This window comes from Falco naumanni, chromosome 9, assembly GCF_017639655.2.
Source record: "Falco naumanni isolate bFalNau1 chromosome 9, bFalNau1.pat, whole genome shotgun sequence".
NCBI lineage: Eukaryota > Metazoa > Chordata > Aves > Falconiformes > Falconidae > Falco > Falco naumanni.
In genome coordinates, this window is record NC_054062.1 from 11,841,154 (window position 1) to 11,864,971 (window position 23,818).

At 41.7% G+C, this 23,818-nt stretch overlaps 1 protein-coding gene across 4 annotated transcripts in view; it reads right to left on the reverse strand.

Annotated features, from left to right (window-relative positions):
• MAPKAP1 (MAPK associated protein 1) overlaps positions 1-23,818 on the reverse strand; it is a 106,336-nt gene that overhangs the window by 37,249 nt on the left and 45,269 nt on the right. For 3 of the 4 annotated variants that reach the window (XM_040605710.1, XM_040605708.1, XM_040605709.1), the window contains exons 5-7: positions 23,116-23,288; positions 17,243-17,419; positions 8,710-8,819 (exon numbers count right to left, since the gene is read on the reverse strand). In XM_040605710.1, the coding sequence (XP_040461644.1) occupies positions 8,710-8,819; positions 17,243-17,419; positions 23,116-23,288 (460 nt within the window). Of the gene's footprint in view, positions 1-7,915; positions 8,131-8,709; positions 8,820-17,242; positions 17,420-23,115; positions 23,289-23,818 lie in introns of those variants that run through there. The other variant, XM_040605711.1, reaches the window with a different exon arrangement.

Genomic DNA, 23,818 nt, shown 5'->3' on the forward strand with positions numbered 1-23,818 from the left:
GGTGAAAGGGGGGCAGCAAGCAGGAGAGCCCTGACCAAGGATCTACAAGTATCGATGCTCTTTTTAATTTAAATCCCGCTAATATAAACAGCTTAATGCAAGGAAAACCAGAATTTCTGAAGTATTTCCAGGTAAAGCCATTCATAACCAGGGGTACAACACTCTGCAGGGATGCTGTAATTATCCAAAACAAAGCACTGAAAGCCAGAGAAGCTCAAAACTACCATTAAGCAGAAAAGCATGCATGTAAACACACGGAAATACAAATTAATTGGCTTTTCACTGTCACAGATGCTGGGGCTTCCATCTCCTTAAGAGTCAGAGCAAACATATGCATCGCCTACTCTAACATATTTACTTTTAAATTTAAACTCCTCAGTTACGATCATTCAGTGACAGTATCAAACGTTAATGACAGTTTATTCTAATTGTGGTTCATCTCTTAAAAATGCTTTAATCACAGGGCTGTGGTTTTAAACAGTTTATCTTCCTAAGCCTCCTTTTTTAATGTATATAAATAAATACAGGTATATATGCAATACAAACACATCCCTCCCCGTCTTTCCAGCCCTTACCTTCTGTCCCATTCCCCTGCCTGCGAGGTGGGGATGGGGGCGCACAGCCCAGGGGGGACACACAGCTCTCCTGGCAGCCGGAGCAGCCGCCCAGCCCCAGTCCCGACCCGACGTGGCAGTGCCGGCCAGGAGTCCAAGGCCACAGCTAACACGGCCACCTTAACACCCACAGCCCGACAGGTGCCCTCTCCTGTGCTTGCCCCAGGGTGAACTCGGAGAGCCGGCGCCATCCCAAAGATGCTCAGAATGAGCATCTTTCCCCTTACTTTTCCTCGTATTTTACTTTCTCCTGCCATGTGCAACCACCCCCTTGGAGGGGAGAGCCAGCACCCCTGCCTCAAGGGGTGGGTGCAGCTCCAGGTGCCCCGGGGAGACAGGGGCGCCCTGCTCTGAGCCAGAGGGGGTCCTGCAGGGCTGGAGATGGGCTCCCCAGCAGGCTCCGCACAGGCTCACAGCAAGGTCCCCCAGGGCTCCCTGCAGCCGGGCACAGATTCCTATCCTCTGACAAAAGAAAAACATGTCCTGATGGACAATAACGCGAACATTTTCCATTCACGCCAACAGTAATCTCAAGGCAACCAGCATGTAAGAGTCCAAGGAGTTTACTCTGTTTAGGAACTTACAAAAGCTATACTCTGTTTTGGGATTAGGGATATTTGTAAAAGTCACAGTGTTACACTTTTTTAAAGACCTGATTTTCAGTAATTCAGAAATTAAAACCGGAGATGTGTACACGGTAGGAAGCAGATTCTGGGTTCAAAGTCTAAGGTGTCATCTCTGCACATGCAGAGACCCCTGGCCCTCATCCCAGAGACCGGATTCACTGAGGACCCTACAGAAATATATCTGCCGCCACAACTCAGGGTGACCTGCTCCACAGAGGGAGCAAACCTGCGTGTTATAGATGGCTCAGGTCCTGCGCACCCACCGCCAGTCTCCCCCACCCGCAGCCCCCACCGCGCTCCCAGTGCCACTGGCCACGGGGACACGGAGCCGCCGTGCCCCCTCCCAGCACCACAGCAGCACCAGCTCCTTTTGCACCTGCGGCAGGCAGGAGCTGGACAAATCATACGGCACCACCACAGCAGGACCAAGTATTTACACAGAACTGCTGAGATACTCCAGGAACAGGAGAATCGTGGGACAGGTTTAAACGAAAACCTTCGGCACGATGGCATCCGCGCCATTTCCCCCGGGCCTGGCAGGGTGCCAGGCAGTAAGTGGTGTTTCACACAAATGGGATCTTCACATTGCTGGTTTTGCTTATGCCTCATCTAAGTTTTGAATAAAACGTGGTTATGAATAGTTTTGGGTGCATGTTTAAGGCAAGAAATTTGACGTTAACAGCGGTGCTGAGACATCTATGTTCAAAAGTGAATTTCCAAAGAGAACTCCGAGCTCCCTTCCCGAGCTGCTTTCTGTGGAGGACGAGCCTCACGCAGCATCTTTATTTGGAGCTTCTGCTCTCCAAGTTCTGCAGGATAACTTAACAGCTCTGTGTGAACAAATCTGAAACACAGGAATAATAAACCATTACAAAAGATGATTTTGTAGTAGATTGTGCTCTGAGTTAGCTGGTGATAGAACACATTATTTTAAGTGGCCTTTGCAGCCACAATTAGTTTGATTCTGTTGTAGAGACTAAAATATGGAGACTTTTATTTTTATTTCCTATCTCAGTTTCTTGAATTTTTCTCTTTCCTTATTATTCAGCTTCCCGTGGCAGTGAGATAATACACTTATCCAGACTAGTAAGATTATTTTAGACTATTTTTGGTCACTTTACACATTTTAAAGAATAAAAAAAGCACTAGTTGACAGCTGTTAGGGACTTGAATGTTATTGTAAAGCAGCTGTTTTCATTTATAGAAAAAGTATTAGTCTTTCTCCAAACCGAACAGAATACGAAGTTAATAACTCTCACCCTAACCTACGGAAAATACAGGTCATGTCTGTGAAATGTTGGCAGAAGGTATTGTTTATAACAATTAAACTTGTATAGCATTTTGTTCTTAAAAGGACTGAGCATTTCTGCTTCAGGGATGTTTGCAGTTTGAAGCAGCTATTAAATAATAATCAGTAGCATGTTCACCCTGCAAAGAATTTCTGCTTAAAACCAGACAAGATTAATCAGACAAGGCTTCTCTGTTCACAAGAAATTTCAAATGAAGAGAGGCTGACATGGACCAGAAACAGGCAGGATGATTCTAACATTTCAGCATTTTACATGGTTTAGTTGTGTCTCTCATTTCCTTCTAAGAACATTCAGTTTTTATATACTGACATCAATGCTTAATTTGTTTGAAAACAAAGCCTTGGTACACATTCTCTCTGCGTTATTTACTTTACGTTAGTATTTATAGTCCATTCAGTCAAGGTCTGGAGGAAAAGGCAACTGGCATCCCAGAGAATATGTTTGTTGAAGAGCAAAAGGAATGAGACAGCTCAAAGGAGAGAAGAGTTTCAAGTGTACATATAGCTCCTGCACATACTTAATTTGAGAATCACCATGGCATCAAGATACACAAAGTATCAAGAATGAAGTCATCATCTTGCTTATGTTCTTAAAGTCATAAGCCATGCAAATATATTTTATAGGAAATATTGAATGCAGGCTTCAGTGCAGATATAAAAAGCCTGATAAGATCTACTTGCCTACTGCACACTGTGGGATGCTGTCAGACCCAGTCTCAGCTGTGCTGCAGTATCTGAACATAAGGGGCTCTGCATTTCGCCTTGCAAAAAATGTGGTTTCCTTGGTCCAGCTGAGAGCATTCCTAAAATGTAAGATTTAAAATGTACGTCTACCATCACTTAAATTCCTAGGCTAACTGGGTAACACGGACGTATTGGTAAAACACCAGCAGAAATACACACCAGATTGACTGTGTAGGAAAATTGTTAAGTAGTAAAGCAAATCGAGTCATCATATTGATAATGGTTTCACAGTTATGCAACATGATCTGTATGACCCACAAAACTTCCTCTGCAAAGCATGAGTGTGGGATTTTAAAAGCATGCCTAGTATCTACCTTTTTTAGAAGTTAATATTAATTGATTTCCAGGGAGCAGACTTATACCAAGTACCAGAACGCCCAAATCTCACCTTCTAAGAAGGCTTTTTAAGACTCTATTATTGTATCTGTCCAAAATACAGACAGGACCATATCTGACATTTTCACTGATAAATTCAGGAAGAATGAGAAGTTCTCACGCTCACAATTTCAAGCATATGATTCCCTTTTTGTAGCTCTGCTGTATCGCAGACCAATTTTATATTTAAACCATGAGCTGCTGGAGTGCTCACAATGTTCAAAACCATTCTCTAAAGAGATCAAGACATGGCAAGTTTATACAATGCGATTAAATTATTTATGGATATTGGGGTTCTCCACGGGGCCTTTACCCCTGCACCCCAACACGGCCCGCCCAGGCCAACGCGATGGGTGCAGCAAGGTCCCTGTGGCACCAAGGGAGCTTTCAGCTTCTGCCTCTTCACCGCTGCGACCTGCTGTGGGTAGGGTACCACCCCTCCTCCTTAGGTTCTTTCTCTCCCATCCTGCCTCTTCTGAGAAAACTCTTGCATGAGACATGTCTCCCAGCCTCCCTCAAGGTGGTCCACTGCTGGATTAGACCAGCCTCCTCTGGGAGCTCATTCCACAGCCAACAGTGTTTTATTTTCCAGCTCTTGTGTAAAATATGCATCTGCAATACATGCTGCTGAGCATGCAATAGGTTAAACAAATTGATGATAAAGTATTCTACTTAGTTATTTTTCATTACCATAAGAAAACATCAATTACATTTTCTATTTTATGAGTGTACACAAGGGAATCCATTACAGTAACAGAGAGGTTATATGACTGTTTTTCCTGCTTCTTTCCTAAGCAAAAAGAACAGTTAGTTTTTCAAAAGACAATGAAACCAGCCCAGAGAAAAGGAAGGCACACCAGCATATCTGCATAGACAGTTCCTATCCTGATTTATCCAGCCCGACTCCAGCTAATTAAACATCTGCCTCAACAATTTCCTCTGCAGATTTATCTTCTCCAGTATGTAGCACTGACTGGTTGTTACAGGCTTTTCCCTAACTTGCAGCCATTCCCATGCATTTCTTCCAGTTGGTGATTTGGGCACGTGGCAAGAGATGATACAGTATTCCCATTAACCCCCTGCTGCTGCCTGTTGTGGGACAGGTCACCAGGCTCCCAAAGCACTGCTTCACTACAACCGTGTCCTCTACTAAATGACTTAAGGGCTGTGGATCTCTCAGCTGTAACACATACAGGTTATTTTACCACCTGCATTTCCTGTTGATTGACTCGAAAAATTATTATTTAAAAACAGTCAGTGCTCATGCATCTAAGGCAAAAGCCTTGTGACACTAAGAAAGGAAAGCTGCAAGGAATGTAGTTTGAATAGTTTGCAATAATTTTACCTAACATAATACCTAAATAGAGCTAGGCACAATCGGAATAGTGCTTCCATTTTTTTCATGCTGCTTTCTATGAAACAAAGGTTTTACCCCGCTTCTACCTCCTTCTAATGAGCTATGTCTCCCTGCAACAAATAATCTCTGGCTTGAAGTTAAATTGCAGTCAAAAGCCTTTATTCAGCTTTCGTCTTTTCAAAAAAAGGCATTTTGAAATAAACACACTGATATTTTTTGCAGACATGGTTCACACTACAGCTACATGAATGCCGGTGCACGCGCTGGAACAACACGCAGAAACCTTGGCTCTGCGTGACCCTTCGCCTAGGGGAACGTTCTGTGTCGTTATCAGCCCGGTGCTCCAAGGCAGGCAAGGGCTGGCAGCTGCAAGGATGGCAACAGCACTTTTAAACAAAATTAAAAAATAGAGAAGCTCAGAAGGTCACCGACTCAGAGGTGGCTGAAGCATATGGATTTTCAGGAACTTGTGGCTCAATTGTTTGTTGGAAAACCTACCTGTAAGCTGCAGACTACTGTCTGAATAAAATAATCAGGGAAAATCGGTCTAGTATTTTAGCCCTGGTCATGCTGGAACATACCCTTCCTGACTAGAAAAGAGAAACTCTTCAATTTCTTCTTCACCCAAAAAAGCCAACCAAGGTCTGTTTTCTTACAAACACTGGACCAAGTTGAAAAATATCATGGAAGTCAGCAGTGAAAATAGGTCAGAGAGCAACTTCTTACACAAGTACTTGAAATCAGCATCAGCTGTAAACATAATAAATTCATTCATCCTGTGAAGGCTGGTCTGGAGGCATGTTGAGCATGGGCAGAAAAGTTCATGGGCATTTATATTTTATGAAACTATTACAAAAGCTTTAAATAAACATATTACATCTATTTTTGGTTATCACTTTCTAAAAATCAGAACAATCAACTTAAAAGGAAGCATTGCTTAATAAGAAGAAATGCTTTTCCTAAATTATGTCTTATCTTTTATGCAGAACTTTGACATCCTAATCCACTGCTTAATAATGACTTGAACTACAACGGCACAGGACCGTATAATAGTCTGATCTTAAATCCATTTATCTGTGCATCTCCCAGTGAAAGTAAGAGGCATATCCACTCCAAATAGGAAGAATTGGGTGGCAGATGAAGAATGATGACAATATCCTCCTGCTCCTGCTCTGGCCTAGCCGTGCCCACTGTGGTGGCATCCCAGGTTGAAGCACCCATTAGTCTCAGCGGCATTTCACTGCTAGCAGCAGTGGAAGGGCTCGGGGAAAGGTCTGGGATCCCCAGGGCAGGGCAGGCAAGAGGAACCCTCTGTGCAGACGGCTGCAATTTTTGCTTTTTGAAAGATGACTGGCAAGACCCTCTGAAGACCCCCACCCCACCGAAGTACACTGACTGATGAATCACAGTTTTGGGTAAGGGAAATAACTGGGAATAAGGGAAGTTTTGGATAAGGGAATATAATTTTAATGAAAAAGTTTAAGTGATTTACCAATTTAATACATAAATATCTAACCTGAGAAGTCCCTTCACCCACATGGCAGTATGACATGACAATTTCAATAATGCATTATGAGTGCTCACCAACAGTTAAAAAAATAAAACAAACAAAATTTCATTTATGAAATTCAGTAATATGGGAATTAAAGTAGAAACCTTTCCCTAGAGTGATCGCTCTTCCTGCAGTGACTCCAACTCATGAAGTTTACAGCCGCAGGTCCTGATTCTGGACCTACCTATACACAAGCTCAACTGAAATCTGCAACACCGACTATTTCAAGCAACCCAATTACATGTTCAGAAGTAAATACACCTATAAGTAACCACGAGGTTTTTAGTTGGGACTTCTACCATGGTTATATCCACAGCAGGGATGATGGTCATATCTCAAAGGGGTGAGATGTTGAGATGTCTCACGGATAATTTATTAAAAGTAAATTTAAATGATTTCTTGTATAATTAACCCCCCCCAAAACAATACACACATGCTTATATACCCTCTTACTGCAAAGCTTTCTCAGCAGGAGGGCCAGGACAGTAGTAATAAATATATTAGTTGAAGGAATAAGTGACAGGTCCATGCCGTTTCTAAGCTACTGAGCAAAAATAACAAAATAAAAGCAAAACCAAATTTCAAATGGGTGAAAGAGTAAAACATCTGTTACACGAGGGAGGAAAGTAGTTTAAAGACTGAGCTAAGTGAATCCTTTAGCCACCTCCCTTCAGGGAAGAGAAATCTGACCCCAGGAAACAAATAAAAGTCACCCAAAAAGTGAACAAAAGAGGTGTTTGAAAAAAACAGAACACCATTCATCGCAGCTAACGACTTGTTCATTATGAGTGATGATGGATAAAGACTTCTCACGCTGAGATGAAATCAAGATTTATATGCATTGTTTCCTCTCCCAACTTGTGGGAAGATCATCATCATTTAATTCTATCTCTGCGGCCAGTGATGGGCATCCAGAGAGCTGGTTATCAAACGGCGCAGTCAGCTGGCAAAAGCTGAAACGTGCAGTTGGCACATCTGGACGGAGCCGCCACAGCCGAGGGTGAACAATGACTCCTGGCCAGCGGCCAAATTGCTGCAGACGCTGGCGGGTCTCATCTACAACCACCCCTACCAGCATCTCTCTCTTTCCTTCCCACCCCCCCCCCCTTTTTTTTTTTTTTTTACGAGAATCAGATTTTCATTGCTTCATTCAATTGCTCTCCTCTGCCATTTTTTACAGCTCTTATCGTTCCCTTGGAATATGGCCTTGAGACAGCTCATCCGTGTCCTTCACTGTGTTCTCTCTTCTAACTTTTATTAAAACTTCAGCTCTCATCTGAAGATAGCTAATTAAATCCATGACAGATTATACACTCGTTTAAAAACCACACTGAACTACTTTTTCTAAAGAGAACAGGGTTTATTTTCTTTTCCCATAGTTAAAACTAAATGTATATAAGGAGGTTTCATTCATTTACAAAGACAAGATCCTTATCTCTACCTTGTATATAGATAGGTTTATATTAAAGTTCCTTTGTTGTGTGACAAGACTCAGTGCAATTTCTCAACATAATTATTTCTTGTAAGGCTGAGAGATCTTTCCAGCAACACTTTTGAAATATATACACTAACATATATGTGAATGCCCATTTACACCCTGGAAAAGCATTGCTCTAAAATATAAATGCAAGTACTGTAAATTTTCTTTTTTAAATGTTGATATGTCTTAACTATAACAGTACTATTTGACAACATTGCAGAAAGTAAATTTTTCTTTTTCTCTACAAGTAGCGATGAACCCTTTAAATTATTTAAAAATCATACTAAGCATCATTTTCTTATATAAATCAAAAGTATTCAAATTCTGTGAAGGACTGGCCTTACTGTACTTCCACCCATCATCTCAAATTACCACTACTGGACTTGAATGCAAATGGCTCTGTTATCATAAATAAATATTTGCAGTAATGGATATACTGCTCTGCAGCAAACATTACGCAGCTCCTCCCCTGCCTGCTTTTCGCCAGTATCTAGAACACAAACCTGCACACGGAACTGCTTTTGAGTGGTACTGAAGATCACAATACCTACTGAAAAAAACCCGAGCATCTTCCAAAACAGTTAAAAAGAGATATAAAATATGCTCATGGAAAAACACCCTACCCTCTAGAAAATACGATAAAATAACCCACCTGAGCCTCTCTGTGATCCCTTCCTTCTCTTTAAGGCCTTTTGTAAGATATCCTTCATGGTGACCTTCATACTGTCCACCTGAATAAGTGAGAATCCATGAGCAGCATTTCTGCAAGACAGATGCACATGCATTTTTACAACACAATCATCCGCAGGCAGCTCACTGCAATTGTCGTTAGTTTCAAGCAAAGGACCTGTTAGGCCCACCAATTAACAAAGTTGTGCTATAAAAGTAAGTTAAAAGGAGAAACTGAGCAAACTCCCTTAGAAAGGCAGAGACGAAAATGGAGAAAATGGATTGAGATTCAAGGTGTGCAAGGATTCTCCTAATTTATCTTGATTTTTGATCAATTTGTGTTCATCATTAAAAAAGAAAAATGAGCAAATGTACCTGCAGAGCTCCTCAACTACTCATTATTAAGTATCTGCTAGGCATTTCACAGTGCATACAAGAGAAACAGTTTGCAATGTCATTTTCATACATGTCCCGATGGCAGATGTAACAAATCATTAAGCAGAAGTGGAAGAACAACACTCAGAGAAATAACAGCAGCTTTTCAGCACTATTAACGGATAGCATTATTTCAAATGTAAGTAACGTGCTTTCTTTGGACAGGTTTTTGCGAACGTCGTGGCAGAGTCTCACGGCGAGGTTCCCGGCAGCGGGGTGCCTGTCCTGGCCACTGCCCCCAGGAGAGCCCGCACCAGGGGCAACACCGCACACAGCACGGGGACGGTTATGGGAGACACCACCAGCCAAATATTGAGAGTGGCATCACGGGGGAAGCAGAGAAGGTAACAGAAGAGATACTGGATTAATATATCAGTAAATTTTGCCCCTTAGACCTTGCAGTCAATCTCTGCTCATGTCAGTAGATGTCACTGCAGACAGTTAGCACAGAAATCTGAGAGCTGCTGGGCACCCACAGGGAGAGATTTGCACTGCACGGAAAAAACGGGTTTGCAAAGCTGTTTAGACAGGAGGAGGAGCTTTGTATCTGGCAACTAGGAATTTTAATCAGGGAGTAGAGCTCTATATGAATATCACAACTGGAATATTTTGAAAAGCATCTGGCAGTCAGAAGCAATCCAAGCAACGCAATTACATCATTAAAAACAAGACCGCATTACGGGTCTCCTCCAGACACAAACGCTGGGAATACAAGTCTGAGCTCAGATCACTTCAGATGTGGCACCCCTAGCCCACACCGTGACACAGCCCAGGTGAATACATGACACCTTCAAGCCCTCACCACGCAGGAACACTTACTCCTGGCCACAGTGAGACACGGCGGCCAGTGACCCCCCTGCCTGGGCATGTGCTGGCTACCTGCTTGCTGTCCTGCAGCTCACTCACTCGTGCTCTTCTCGCGGCTGCCAGAACAGCAAGTGCACGCTGTCCCCTTCTACCCTGCTCACAGCACACCGCTACCTTATTTACGCCAGTCAAGCTTTGCAACTCAACCTCATCTGCCGGGAGTGGCTGGGACAGGCCAAAGACACAGTTAAGAAACCTATGATGGGTGCTCAGTTATGCATTATGAAAAACGAACTCGCCTGCCACGCTGTAAGGAGTGCATCAGATGGGGCTGATCTCAGAGCACCCCCCCGCTCCTCAGGCAGCTCAGCGCCAGGCTCCTCACCCCGTGGCACAGTCCCACTGGTGTATAGCAGTGTTTCCTTCCCATCAGTTGTGAGTTAGACTCATCTGAATTTCATTCTCAATTCCCTTTGTTCCTGGCAAAAATGAAACTGCCTAAAAGCCCAAATTTATGTTCTCTAGACCATTTATTATTTATAACTCTATCTGACTCGTCTCCAAACCAAATATTCCCAACCTTTTCATGCATCTACTTTTTCCCCGCTGTATTTCTGCCACGTGTTTCATACAGAACGAGAACTGAGCCCACTGCTCCACATGAGGGAGTAGCATCCATGTCTGCAGTGGTGAGATTGCCATCCTTGGTACAGCCCAAGGATTCAGGGGGTTTGACTAATGCCATACAGTGAGCAGAGACCTTCCTAAACCCTTTACTGGTGAGCAAATCTTCCCCTAAGCTGCTGCGGAGCCCTGCAATATGCACGAGCACTGCACAACATCTTTCTTTTGCTCAGCTTCCTGGTTGTTCACCTCGCTTCCCAAAGCCATTACAGCTCCAGTCCAAACTGATCCACCAAGCTAAACTTATCGGATTTTTTAAAAGTAAAAAGCCTCTTATACAAGTATATATATAGCTATACTATAACTATGAAAAGGAAACTACCTCTGTGCTTTTATTTAAATGACATGATATTTGTCAATGAAGTGCTACAAGAAAAGCCTTGCATGCTGGACCCAACCATCAGAACACTGACTCAAAAGATATCTGGCGCCTTCAGGTAGTGAATAAAATGCTCTGCAATACAGAAAGAAGGTTTCCAGAGAGCTGCAACCGAAATACAGGAAAATAAACTCCAATATGCAGGAAGAAAAAAAGAAATGCCAACCGGCAAAGGCGAAGAAAGTCTTCCAAAACCTTCTCTGGCCAAAACGACTGGAGTCACAGCTTTACTTTTTCCCTTTAGTACAAAATGTTTCTCAAATGTGTTTCCCCCCAAAACACAGTGGGCGCTGCAGCCCACCCCATGGATCTGCCCCACGGGGACATGAACCAGGCTCGGGGCTGCTTGCGGCAACATGCATCTGGAGCCTCCTGAAAAATGGAAGACTGTCTTTCGATTCCTGACACTTCAGCAGCTAAAAAGCACATGCTGCTGTTGATCCCGCTCATTTCAGGCCATCCTGACTTGGTCGATTCTTTCTATTGAGCAGCTGGCCTGAGAACTGTCAGACTAATTTTCCTGACACTCTATAACTAACTCATGCCTGAGCCACGGCCATTCTTTGCCTCAGAGCTGGATCTCATCCCAGAACAATCTTTAAAAGTTTATTTCACTGATCAAAGCAAAATAAGAAAAACCTCTGTGTTCTACTATATTTAGTGTGCTATCCCGTAAGTGAGACTTTGGCAAGAGCAGTGAAATGTAAAGCGCACCCCGCATTTGTAAACTTTCGGATTATTTGCTCTGGAAGGGAGCCAGGGGGTCTGAGGTGCCCGTCCCAGCTCCGGCGCACGGTTCTCCCCCTCCCCTGCTCTGGCTCATGAAGCGTGCAGCGTTGTCCTTCCCTAACAATACACCGAAGAACCTCCATCACGACATTTTAGCACTCAGTAAAGCCAGAAACCAGAGCTGAGGGTGGATTTAAGCCCAGACCAAAGACCCTGCCATCATCTCGGGGTCAGGCCAGCGTGTCAGAGCACATTTCCAGTGCCGCAGCGATGGAGAAGCCCCGCGCCGTGCCTGGTGTGCCGGAGCGCGAGCAAACAGGCAGGGAGGCTCGGAGCCACCCTCCACACTGCATCGCCTGAAACACCATCAATCTACTGCAACCTGCCTTTATGTGAAAATAGCACAGTGAGGCTCTTCTGGAAGAAATACATACCCCACCTCACCTTGCCAGCTTCCCAGTTATGCTCTGCATTGATAATGTTGCATGAACTGTCCTCGCTCAACCTAATTCCAGCATATCCTTAATTACGATTATAAATTACATGTTTTAGCTTACTCTGCTAACGTGCGATACCTTTATTTTAAGTCAACACACTAGAAAACGGGACGGACAAGCAGATGCTATTCAATCAATTAAAACTGCTCCTTACAAATTGGAAGCCAAAGAAATTCCTTAGCTTGTATTTTCTGTCATTTTGCAAAAACATACCTGGGTGACAAGGTTAAATCAAGCAAAGGAAATCCCTGGCACTTATCATCCACAGGCATTACTGATAAATTGTGCAGTGGAGGAATAAAGGATTACCTTCTGTATTTTTTCATTACACTTTTCTTTTGTTACAGAATACATAAATCCATTGTGGCACAATGTAATATGTATCATCGTGCTACACCTGTGGACGTTTCATAACGGCTGCCATGTCTGTGCAGTCAGGAATGATAAGTGAACCACCCGTGAATGTTAATGATAGTGATCATTCTGCGGTAACTTGGCTTTCCATCTTCTTTTACAGCCTCAGCGCTGGAGCCAGGGTGGCAAGGTTCAGAAGAGGAAAAAGAAAACAACAGAAGAGGCAAGAGCTTCGGCGGGCTGACGCCAGGGTGTTGCCTGAAGGGTAACGGTGCTCAGAGGCAGCATGGAAACAGGCAGTGTCCTCTCCAGGGGCTCCATTTGCGAAGCAAAATAAAACCTCAACACTTAAAGGACAAAAGGCTTCTGTTCTGAACGAGAAACAAACTTTCCCAAAACCTGCCTTTCCAATCTGGAGCAATTTTAATTTTTAGGTGCTTTTTTTTTTTTTTTTTTTTAGCACTGAAGTGGAATTTATAGCACTTAAAGCTCACTGCAAAAAATGGTTGGCATGGTTGAAAGTGTCTGTGAATGACTAAAAACGATTTCCACTTGATCAGCACAAAGTCAAAGTTAAGATTAAAAATCCCAGTTGATGCAATGTACTTAACTTAAGCTGGGTAATTTTTAAGATAAACTGCACAGTGACACAAACCAGAATAACTATGCGAGCCACAATTTTTATTCTGAGTCTAAATGATCTTGCTTTTGTGCATCTCAGGTTAGCCTGGGATAAATCTGTGCTCTGTTGGCTCTGTTCTGACACTACTATAAGCTATCATTAGACATCCAACAAGTCGGCTTCCTGATCTGCCACCTCCTTGGGGTCCTGCCTCTCCCTACTCACTATCCTGGGAGCCTCGCTTCTTCACTTTGGCATCTATACTAACTTTCTTAAATTTGCGGTTTATGAAAATTCTAAAACATACTTTGCAAATCACCTGCACCCATGTTAACAGGCCTTTTGTGTAGTGCTCCATAAAAAAAACACATTTCAAAGCTTTGAATTGCATTTGTAAGTGTATGGTGAAAGCCTGATACTTTAAAAATGTTTCAAACCTCGATCTATCAGGTATAGCAGAGGTGTGGCTTTGAAAAATACATATATAACAGTCAAAGCAATGTAAACATAGTATCAAAACAGAAAAGAATTGCTACAGGGCACAGAAACTGTATGCCAAATTTCATCTGTGTGCCAACTGGCAGCTGAGCTACAACTCCTGGAAACACCATTAGATCGAGCATGTCAAGTTGTGATAATAAAATTTCCGAGGGAAAAAAGCCCTAATGATAGTACAGATTTATTTTAAGCTACCTTCGCTCAGAGTCTTTCAGGTATTCCTTCACCATCTCAAGACGTCTGCATTTACATGAATGCAGTGCTTTGTTTGACTCCTCCTGACAAATCATACTCGACATCAAAGAGGGCTGTTTGCGAATGCTGGGTTTGACATTGGACAAAGTACTGCTTTCCACAACAGACATTTTCCAAAAACATAACTCGCTAGACTAATGGGCAGTTAGAAGCCAGAATGACTGCCCTCCGTCTTCTCCTTGTGTAACTTTGCCAGAGTCCTTGGAACTTGCCAAATTCGGTCATGCCTGCTTAGCTTGCTCGACTGATTGTGCCAGAAAAGAAAATAAGACACAGATGTATTTGAGCTCTTTGAGATGCCAGTAAGAGAGACAGCTAATGGCTTCATTTCGACCCTCCCCTACCAGCTGGGCACAGGTGGGGGGATAATGAGGTCCCTCTCCCTAATCAAACTCAATTATTTACTACTCTATATAGCCACAAAGACATTCACATTCAGCTCAGAATATAAAATGCACTGTGGGCTACTTCCAACCACCGCCACTGGGTATTTATAACTAACTCAAGTGGCTAAGAGTTTGCCTTGGCAGGAGTTTAAGTGTATAAAGTTCTGCAAACTGTTTCTGCTCAAACATGTCCTGCTGAAACGGGGTCCCTGGCGAGGTTCCATAACTGTCAGCTTGGAAACTGCACAACATCTGAAAATATATCCAATATGCAGGATGGGTGAGATCTGAAATAAAACACCATGCTTCATCATGAAGCTTCTCAGAAGCATCAACTTTTTTCAACAGTGATTCAATATTAATAAACATTACAACTCACAAGCCTGACACAGCAGCAGCTGAAATACTTCAGCATGAGGAGGGGGGGGGCAGGGGGAAAGGATGCAAAATATAAAACCACAATTACATGCACTAGTAGGATGACAGGGAAGGAAGAAGATGTAGAATTTACAACAAATCCCTACAAAAATAAGACAGCACGCACATTTAAACTCACAGAAGTAACAACCTTTTGATCAAGTAATTCTCCATCCTAGAGGACACATTAAAAATTCTAATTTAAATCTAACTGTTTACAAAAAGGTATTTACACAGGAAGTACAAGCAATTTCAAATTAACATGTGGACACAGAAAAAACCCAAACCCTCTCAGAAAAGCACTACTACTTAAGATGCAGTTGTCCTATTTCTAATCAGCAGGACCTCCCAAGTTAGAAGGAAGGTCCTCAGATGAGTACAAATTAAGTTAAATCAATAGACCTCACATTCATTTTGCAGGATTTGCAGCTGGACCTTAATCCTGCTACCAGCACTGGTCAGAGACCTGCTGGCCAGGCCAGGATCCTGCTGAGGTCTCTGTGCTCCAGATGGGAACACTGGTGCCATCTCCTCCAAGCCAACATCCTGAAGCTGAGACCACATCTGTTCATTGCATTTAAATACTAACCCCTATTTATGTACTGAGTACAGGCAACAGGGGTTTAGGAAGGAGGCAGCTGAGAAAGAAAGGGGACTCCTTCCAGGTTAGAAATCATCAATTTAGACTTGTAATGATACAGACTTCTTAACTGGTCTACCTGCAATAAACATTTGTGATCCTTTTTGATTGCATGGAATTAGAATATAATTTTCTATGTAACTCCTTGCGTTTTTCTGGGGACACTGAAAATGCGGGATTACCTTGAAGACAAAACACTCATGAAATCACAAAATTTAAAAAAATCAAATCCATAGCAATAGCATTGACTCTGGAGAAATGCACGCAAGTGAAAGAGATATTCCCTCTTCCAGATAAAACCTGCAGCATTCCTCAGTCAGGCAGAAGGAACTAAATATTCTGCAATCCCACAGGCGGGAAAGTCGGTTGCCCGGCCCAGCTGTGGGACTGTAACCTGCACGGACCTGTAGCCTGACTGGCAAGGCTGCTTCATTCCCTCCCTCTATCAGCTTCCACACGACTGCACCCAGTTCAGCACAGCTGAATATATTTACCTGGAATAACTTATTTGTAAATACTGTGGACAGAATATTTTCTTTTCTAATGACCTAATGCAGTGGAATACAGTGAATGGGCCTTTGGGAAATACACATGGGATTGCTGAAAATTTCTTTCAGTAGGACGCTTTAGAATGTCTCTACGAAACATAGTACGCAATAAAGAACATACAAATGTAATTAAATACATTAGAATTTTTTTTTTAATATCTGATAATTCAAAACTGGAAGCAGCTGTATGGTTGTGAAATGTCAATAACCAGGAAAACCCTATTTGCATTTTCATTCCAAGAGATCCAAACATGAAACATTTTTCCCAAGTAAGAAGTCGTTCATACTGCTAGTATTTTCTTATAGTAATTAAGGCGTTCTTATGGTTTAAAAGATTTTTCACTCACAAGAAAAGAAAAATAAAAGTGATCAAGCACAGTATGTACCACTCAAACGCTAATTCACTCATAATGACATAGTAAATTCTTCTTGAGCTACAAACCAGACAGCTTCAAGTTTCAGTGGTCGATGGGGTCTTCCTCTTCAAAATTCTGGGCTTTAGAGTGGTATGTCCAGTCCTATTCTAACTGGCATGCTTATTTACTGTTCATTTCTCTCCTCAATCACTGCGTTGTTATTAATGCACTCTGCAACTATTCGTATTTAAAATTACTTGCTTTTCAGTCCACTAACCAGTCTTAAAATGCAAATCTATGACTTTGTCTATCAGGATTTGAAAGATATATGGAATACTCAAACACCACAAGTACACTTTTTTCCTGCTAAAATTCAATCTGTTTTCCCCAAATAACTGAAAAGTCACTAGAAAGATCAGTTCTTAATGCCTGTTGCAAAAGGCTCTGGATATCCAACACGAATGACTTCACAATTCTCTTTCTCTGAAGCTATTGTATATGTTATTTATTATTCAGAACATATTTTTCAGAAATAAGCAGCAAGACTGGAGCAAAATGAAGATTATGAGCTCAAACTTTGCGTAAATTCTGAGTATGTACTAGTGGGAGTGCAGCAGTTCAGTGTTCCCCACTAATCACAGGCAGAGGGGTTTATTTCTTCCTCTGTAGGTTCAGACTTAGGGTGACAGGCTCACCCGAGCTGCCGCCAGTGGCATTCGTTCCCTTTTCCACCTGCCTCAGGACAGACCCTGGGGCAGGGCATCATCTGCAGCCAACCGCAAACACACGCGCCCCCCAAATGTCGCTACACTCCGACAAAGAAAAGTAGAAAAGAAAAAAAAAGACGTGAAGGTGGCATGGACACACGGATGTTTCGCAGCGATGGAGAAAGCTAGCACCCATACTCACATGCGAACAAAGAGCGACTGTTTTGCTGCCAGGCCGGGGGAAGAGTACTTTTCAACCAGCGCCAGAGTGCTGAAGCCAAACTTGTGAATGGGTTCATTGGAATCCAAGGGTGGAAAATCTGTGTCAACCTCACCGTCATCCTCAGCAATATGGAGACAGTAGGCATTGACGTTGTCGCTGAAACAAAGACAAACCAAGCTTACTCAGGGGAAGCTAGATGACCAGTTCAGTTCAGCTGATCAATACCAGTCACTAAAAACCAAATCAGCCAGACATGCCTATTATACTTAAAAGCCACTGATGGCATGTAAATACACATGACTCAACTAAGTCCCCACGTATCTTGCTACCATAAGCACATGGTAATAGAAAAGCCCCCAAAGCCTCAGAGTAAAGCAGTGAGCCTCACTTCACCATTAACTGAACTGAAGCAAAATACTGACAGTGATTAGAATATTCTAAAGTCTACAGAAAGTTTAGGGACTTCTCAAAGTATTTCTCCATTTATGAAAAAGTATTTATTTACATGACCATTACATTTTAGAATAAAAGACAAACAAGCAGTGTCTTTCTATCTTTTCATAAAGCAAGCAATTGTGAAAAAGTTTATTGAACGCAGGCTTGAAAAGCAGAGAATGCTCTCAGGCAGGTAAACAGTATCATAAACGACAGGAAAAGTAAAAAAATCTGTTCAATGCAATAGCAGTGATTAGTAGAAAAGCTACCTTTTTCAAATACCTAAGAAGGCCAGTCACTAAAAGCAGTTCCAAATTAGTATAGACTGACAAGCAGAACTAAATAACACAGAAAGTTTTAAACAGCTGCAATGTGAAGAAAATTTGAAAGAAAAATCTAAGCCTCTTTCTTTCCAGATACAAAAGCCCATAGGGAAATAACAATATATATACCAAATCATATTTTACTAACATTAAAATCTATTTCAGATGTTAATATTTAAATTATTGACCTACAAACAAGCATTCTTTCTTATTGTAAATCTGCCAGCATCCAGGCATTTTCCACCGCCATGAAGTATAGCTTGAACGTTCACATGGCAGTGTGTTTCTAAACTCTGCAGTTTAAATTTAGAGTTTTAATTGCATGATTGATGCTTAAATTAATTAATTGCAAAGTGTATGCTAATTGTTTAATTGGTCGCTTGATCTATATAGATCATTTTTTGAATTAAATGAGTTGATTTACAAAGTTTATTGATTGGATGTGACAATGAATTATTTCTCCGACTACCTGATTTGCAATTTTCTCAATTAATTCACAAACCTTTGGTTGCAACTGTGCTTTATTGAGAGCGCTTAGTCCAGGTCATCTATACGCACCTTGTCATGACTAAAGACATTTATTATATAAAACAGGTAATAATGATGCATTACTATTAATGCAAACTGTAAATTTGCTAACGAAAAGGTAATCCAGCAATGTTTGTCATAGAATTTTGAAAATTCTGCAATACCATTCAAGAAACTTTCATGAGTCTCTGGACTGTTATGAAGAATGGGAACATCACTGTAGAATTAATTTTTAATTTCTTCAAGAGTGCTTAAGTAACTTTTAGGGAAACTGGTGAAAGGGAGCGCTGGGAAGAGAATCATTCAGCACACCCTGACCCCTGGAGCAAGCCGGCAGCCAGGAGGCTGTACAGTTCTGCGTTGCTGCCAGTCTTTTTAGGAACAAGCTAAACAAAAAAGCTGCAAATAATAGATACAGAGGATCCTGCTTACGCAGTGAGAAATGTCCAGCAGGATTTTCAGGTCCTTCTTTTATTCCACTTAGATATCTTAAATCCTATAATGGTTTAGGTGGGAAAAAAAAATAGGATACTTAAATCCTATAATGGTTTAGGTGGGAAGACCACCCAATTCCAGCCTCCTGCGACAGGCAGGGACACCTTCCACTAGCCCAGGTTGCTCCAAGCCCCATCCAGCCTGGCTTTGGACACTGCCAGGGATGGGGCACCCACAGCTGCTCTGGGCAACCAGTACAGGTGTCTTGCCACCCTCACAGTAAAGAATTTCTTCCTTGTATCTAACTAAACCTACCCTCTTCCAGCTTAAAGCCGTTCCCCCTTGTCCTATTGCAACGGTCCCTATTAGAAAGTCTGTCCCCACCTTTCCTACGAGCCCCTTTAGGCACTGGCAGGCTGCAGTAAGGTTTCCCTGGAGCCTTCTCTTTTCGGCTGAACACCTCTCTCAGCCTGTCCTCATAGCAGAGGTGCTCCCGCCCCTGAGCATCTTCGTGGCCTCCTCTGGGCTTGCTCCAGCAGGACCATGTCCTTCTCATGTTGAGGGAATACAGACACCAAGCTCCACATGCTCTTTCTGTCCGGTTCAACAGAATTCAAAAGTCACCCCACACCATGAGGCTTCCCAGTCTGAGCAGTCACCCAACGCCTGTCTTCCCACAGCTGTGCTCTCCGCCTCACACCGCTGATTGTCTAACCTATTTGTTTGACAGAATTCTGCAATGTGCGGCCTTGTGTGCACTTAAAGCTCTATACAAGTAACATTAACATTTCCGTTTGGTACTTGATGCATTTGCATAATTGTCATTAAAGCCAGAGGAACACATAGACACGCAGGCAACAGAACACATTCGGTGCGGTCTCTAAGCAATCCAAGTGCCAAAAAAAGGTGGTGGTAACAACTTATCTTCCGTCAATTATACTGAAAATACACAATATTGGTTAAATCTCATAAATTAAAGGGGTTACAGATGTCTTAAACATGGAGTGGGTTTCTGAACATTAACACACAATCTGTTGAAAAAAGCCAGCCCAATGGGTAAAGCTGTTCTGCATTTTGAACTTCCACCAGGGTGAGATCAAAGTCCTGAACCTTAGGCTTCAAATCACAAGGTTCAAAGTCTTGAGAATCCGAGTTTGCTATGGACAGGATGTAAAAGTTAGGTATAACTGACAGATGTAATACCATTCTTCACTTCTAAAAATAGGGAGTTTATTTGAATTTTGCATCTCACTATTAATTCATTCCTAGAAAGGGATTTAGTTTATTTTTTGCACGTGGAATCATTACAGTACATCTGTCAGGGGTCGGCAAGAGAATGGTCCACTGGGTTATAACCAAAGTTCATATGTAAGAGGCCAGCAACAGAGCTGCTAACACTGTCAGTGGTTCCTCATATCAAGACACTGAATATAGACAAATGTAATACAATTATAACAAAAAAGGCAGCCTAACTGAATACAAAATGTTCCCAAAGCTGTCAACTAGTACTCACTCTCTTCAGAGTCTCACGTCTACCTTTTACGAAAAAGAATTAGGCAGTAATATATTCTTTTCCTAAAGACAGAGGGGTTGCTTCTCTTAATTACAAAGTCTACAACCTCCTCATTATTCTCAAATTGCGTCACTGGTAGGTGTATTTGTTATTCTGCACGCGTTGTGTATCACACTTGAAGCATTCTCTATATGTATCTTAGTGCAGTGCTCACAATGATCCTGATTTTTTCTTTTATACTCTAAACCGACTAGATCAGGAACAATAGCAAACGGAGGATGTCCAACCTACACAAGCTCTTTCCTTATTTGGAAATTATGAGAATTAGTTTACAATTAACTCACTCCTTGCTACAGGACTGGCAGTCAGCAATGCTAAAAAAAAGATGATGAAAACGTGAGAAATAATTAAGAACTACACAAGAAAACAAACTTCTTGCAACCTTGAGGCTCTGCCCCTTCCTCTGAGCATGTATTTCTCAGTTGCTGCTGTTAGACTGTTCGTGGGAACTTAACGCCTCCATTATTAATTTTATTATTTCTGTCCTGAGATTTGATTACATTAGACAGCCTCCTTGGCCATGATCACTCTTTGACACATTATAACATCCTATCCTTCAAGGCAGACAGTGAAATTTACTTCCTCCCACTGCTAACTTTTGCTGTGGGCAAAGATGTTTCATGGAATACCTCTACTCATGGGTGCTGTTCCATTTGAGGTGTGCTGTGCTCCTGAAAAATCTACATGTGTCCAAAGATTGACATTAGTGGTGTCTTGCTCGTTAAAAAATAAGCTAGTCATACACAAAGGACACTTACAATATAGTGAACAGAAATTAATAACAAATTAATGAAATGAATTAATGAACTGCAAATGAAAAGGCACCATCTGCAAATAATTTTCTATTTCTACTCCAGTGTTAAAAAATGACAACTCAAACCGAAAGTGTTTAGCCTCTGAAACATCTCATATGTCTGCTGAGAAGAGCTAAGGGAAATCCTATATCCAAGGCAACAATACCCACAAAACTGTTTTCAGGAGGGGCTGCTTTTCTGTGTTGCCCTGTATCTGCTGAACAGAAATCAACTAACCCTAAAGCAGGGCAGGTCAAGTGACCTCTCAGCACCTCCCTTTCGCCCTTACAACTGTGCCACAGCAGGAGAGATTACTGTGTCCTCAACACTTCTGAAAAATGCTGAAAGAGCAAACTATACAATCCAGTACCACACCCCAAACTATTAATCAAATATTGCAGGAACAACGAAAAAGTGACAATTGGCTCATACAGAAAAAAACCAAACAAAACTTTTAACCTTCTTTAGATCAGGAAAGTCACCTGCTAGTATCTGTTACTAATAACTCTACAACAAACTATTTTAAGTTCTTATTTTATGTTCTATGACCCAGCAAAACCTGAAGTATTTTACAGAACTGTTTTAAAACCAAAGTTGCTCAGATGAGTGGCTCTGAAGTACCTGTTTTATGTACCTTATGTCACCTACCATGACAAAGTAACAGCTTTTACTGAACAACACAAGTTCTCCAGCACAGCAAATCAAATCCATTATTTAGTCACAGAAATCTTAGGGGCAGGGTTCTTTCACAATGAAGATGTAAGCAATGACTACGAAAGACACTGAAAAATCCACTGACAACTGACACTAAGATTTCTGAGGACAAGACAGATGTTCTTTACAGCAAAGAGCCAACGTGACTGAGGTCAAAGTCTTGTAGAAATTATAAAATACCACATGACAGATGTTTTTAAACTAAAGAATGCAATTTTATTCACAATTTCAAAGAAAACTAGTATTTATTTTGTTTTCAGGATCCTTATTTGCACATCTTTATTTTAGTGATATCTCCAGGATGACGGCCTGGAAGGACAAGAACCTTTAGCCCCTATACCTGTCAATTCTTAGAAAACCAGAAATATTTTAACAGGTGTATAATGAGTTAAGGTCAGTATGTCAGCAAAATGACAGCAGAAAGCAAGTAAGTGGTAATGCTGCGGTTCTATGACAGAATTCTGACTAGTTTTTGGCATACTCTCTACGGCTAAAATCTATTCTATGGCTTCAGGACAATACTAACAGTACTTCCACGACACGTGTCACCCAGCACAGCGACTGCCCTCTCCATGAAGCTGTAGGAGGAACTGGTACTGTGCAGACAAACCAGAGCCAGAACCGGGGTACCTTCTCTCAGGACAAACAAGAGGGGGAGTTACAGATGAGTTCTGGATTTATTTGACATCCTTGTGAACTTAGCCATTAAGAACACTACCAAAAAATAGATGGGACATAAAACGAAAAATGCCCCTGTGACACAGAAAAGATAAGATTTGTATTATTTTCACATAGAGCATTTTGAAATTACAATCCATTTACAGATCCAGGGTTTCATATGCTTATCATTAAACAGTACCCAGTAGTTTAATTGAAAAAGAAGTGGATATAGATGCATGTGTAATGCTCAAAAGGAAATACTGATAAATGTGTAGGTGGTTTCTCTAAGATTTATCTATAAAAACATTGACATGGAAATCCATTTTATTATGCAAAAAGGCTGCAGAGGAGAAAATTAGAGATCAAGAGGTAGTAAAGAAAGAACATTACTTCAGTTTTGGTTCCCGTCCCTCACTTGTATATTGCCAGCATATTAGTCCAATCAGGTCATGCACCTTGGCATTTGCTATCGTCACAACTGTCATGGGCTGTAGTTTGTCTTGGCTTGTGTGCAGTGGGAGGTAGACATCAATTTTTTTGGTTGCCGTTGTACCAACATGACCCTGTCGAGAAAATATATTTCATTAGAATGTATTAAAAAAAAAAAAAAAAGTATGACAGAGCTAATACAAAATCTGGTGCAGATGGAATTCTTTTCAGTAGAAAGATTAAAATACACTGCTACAACTTAAAATTGGAAGAAGGTTGAACGTTTAAATTCCAGTTCTTTCACTGTTGTTTAATGTATCTGTAAAAATGATACGAAATATTTGGCAATGATTTCACAGATTTCCATAAAGTGTCTGAAATTCGCTGCAAGATCCCATGTTCTTGCAGGATGGAAAAAAAAAAGAAGAAAAAAAATAATAAAAGGGTGGGATGGGCTGGAAGAGAGAACTGACAAGCCTACCTGAAGCTTCAAAACCGTTTTCCCATTGGTATTTAACACTAGCATTACCCTTGTTTCAACATTTCTGTTTTCTTCTGTAGTTCTCGCCCACTACTTCCAAAGCTCACTCCCCTCAAGTGCAGAAGTACCGACTTACCGTGCCTCACCGCCTCAGCTGGCACCCCCCTGGTACCCAGGCACAGG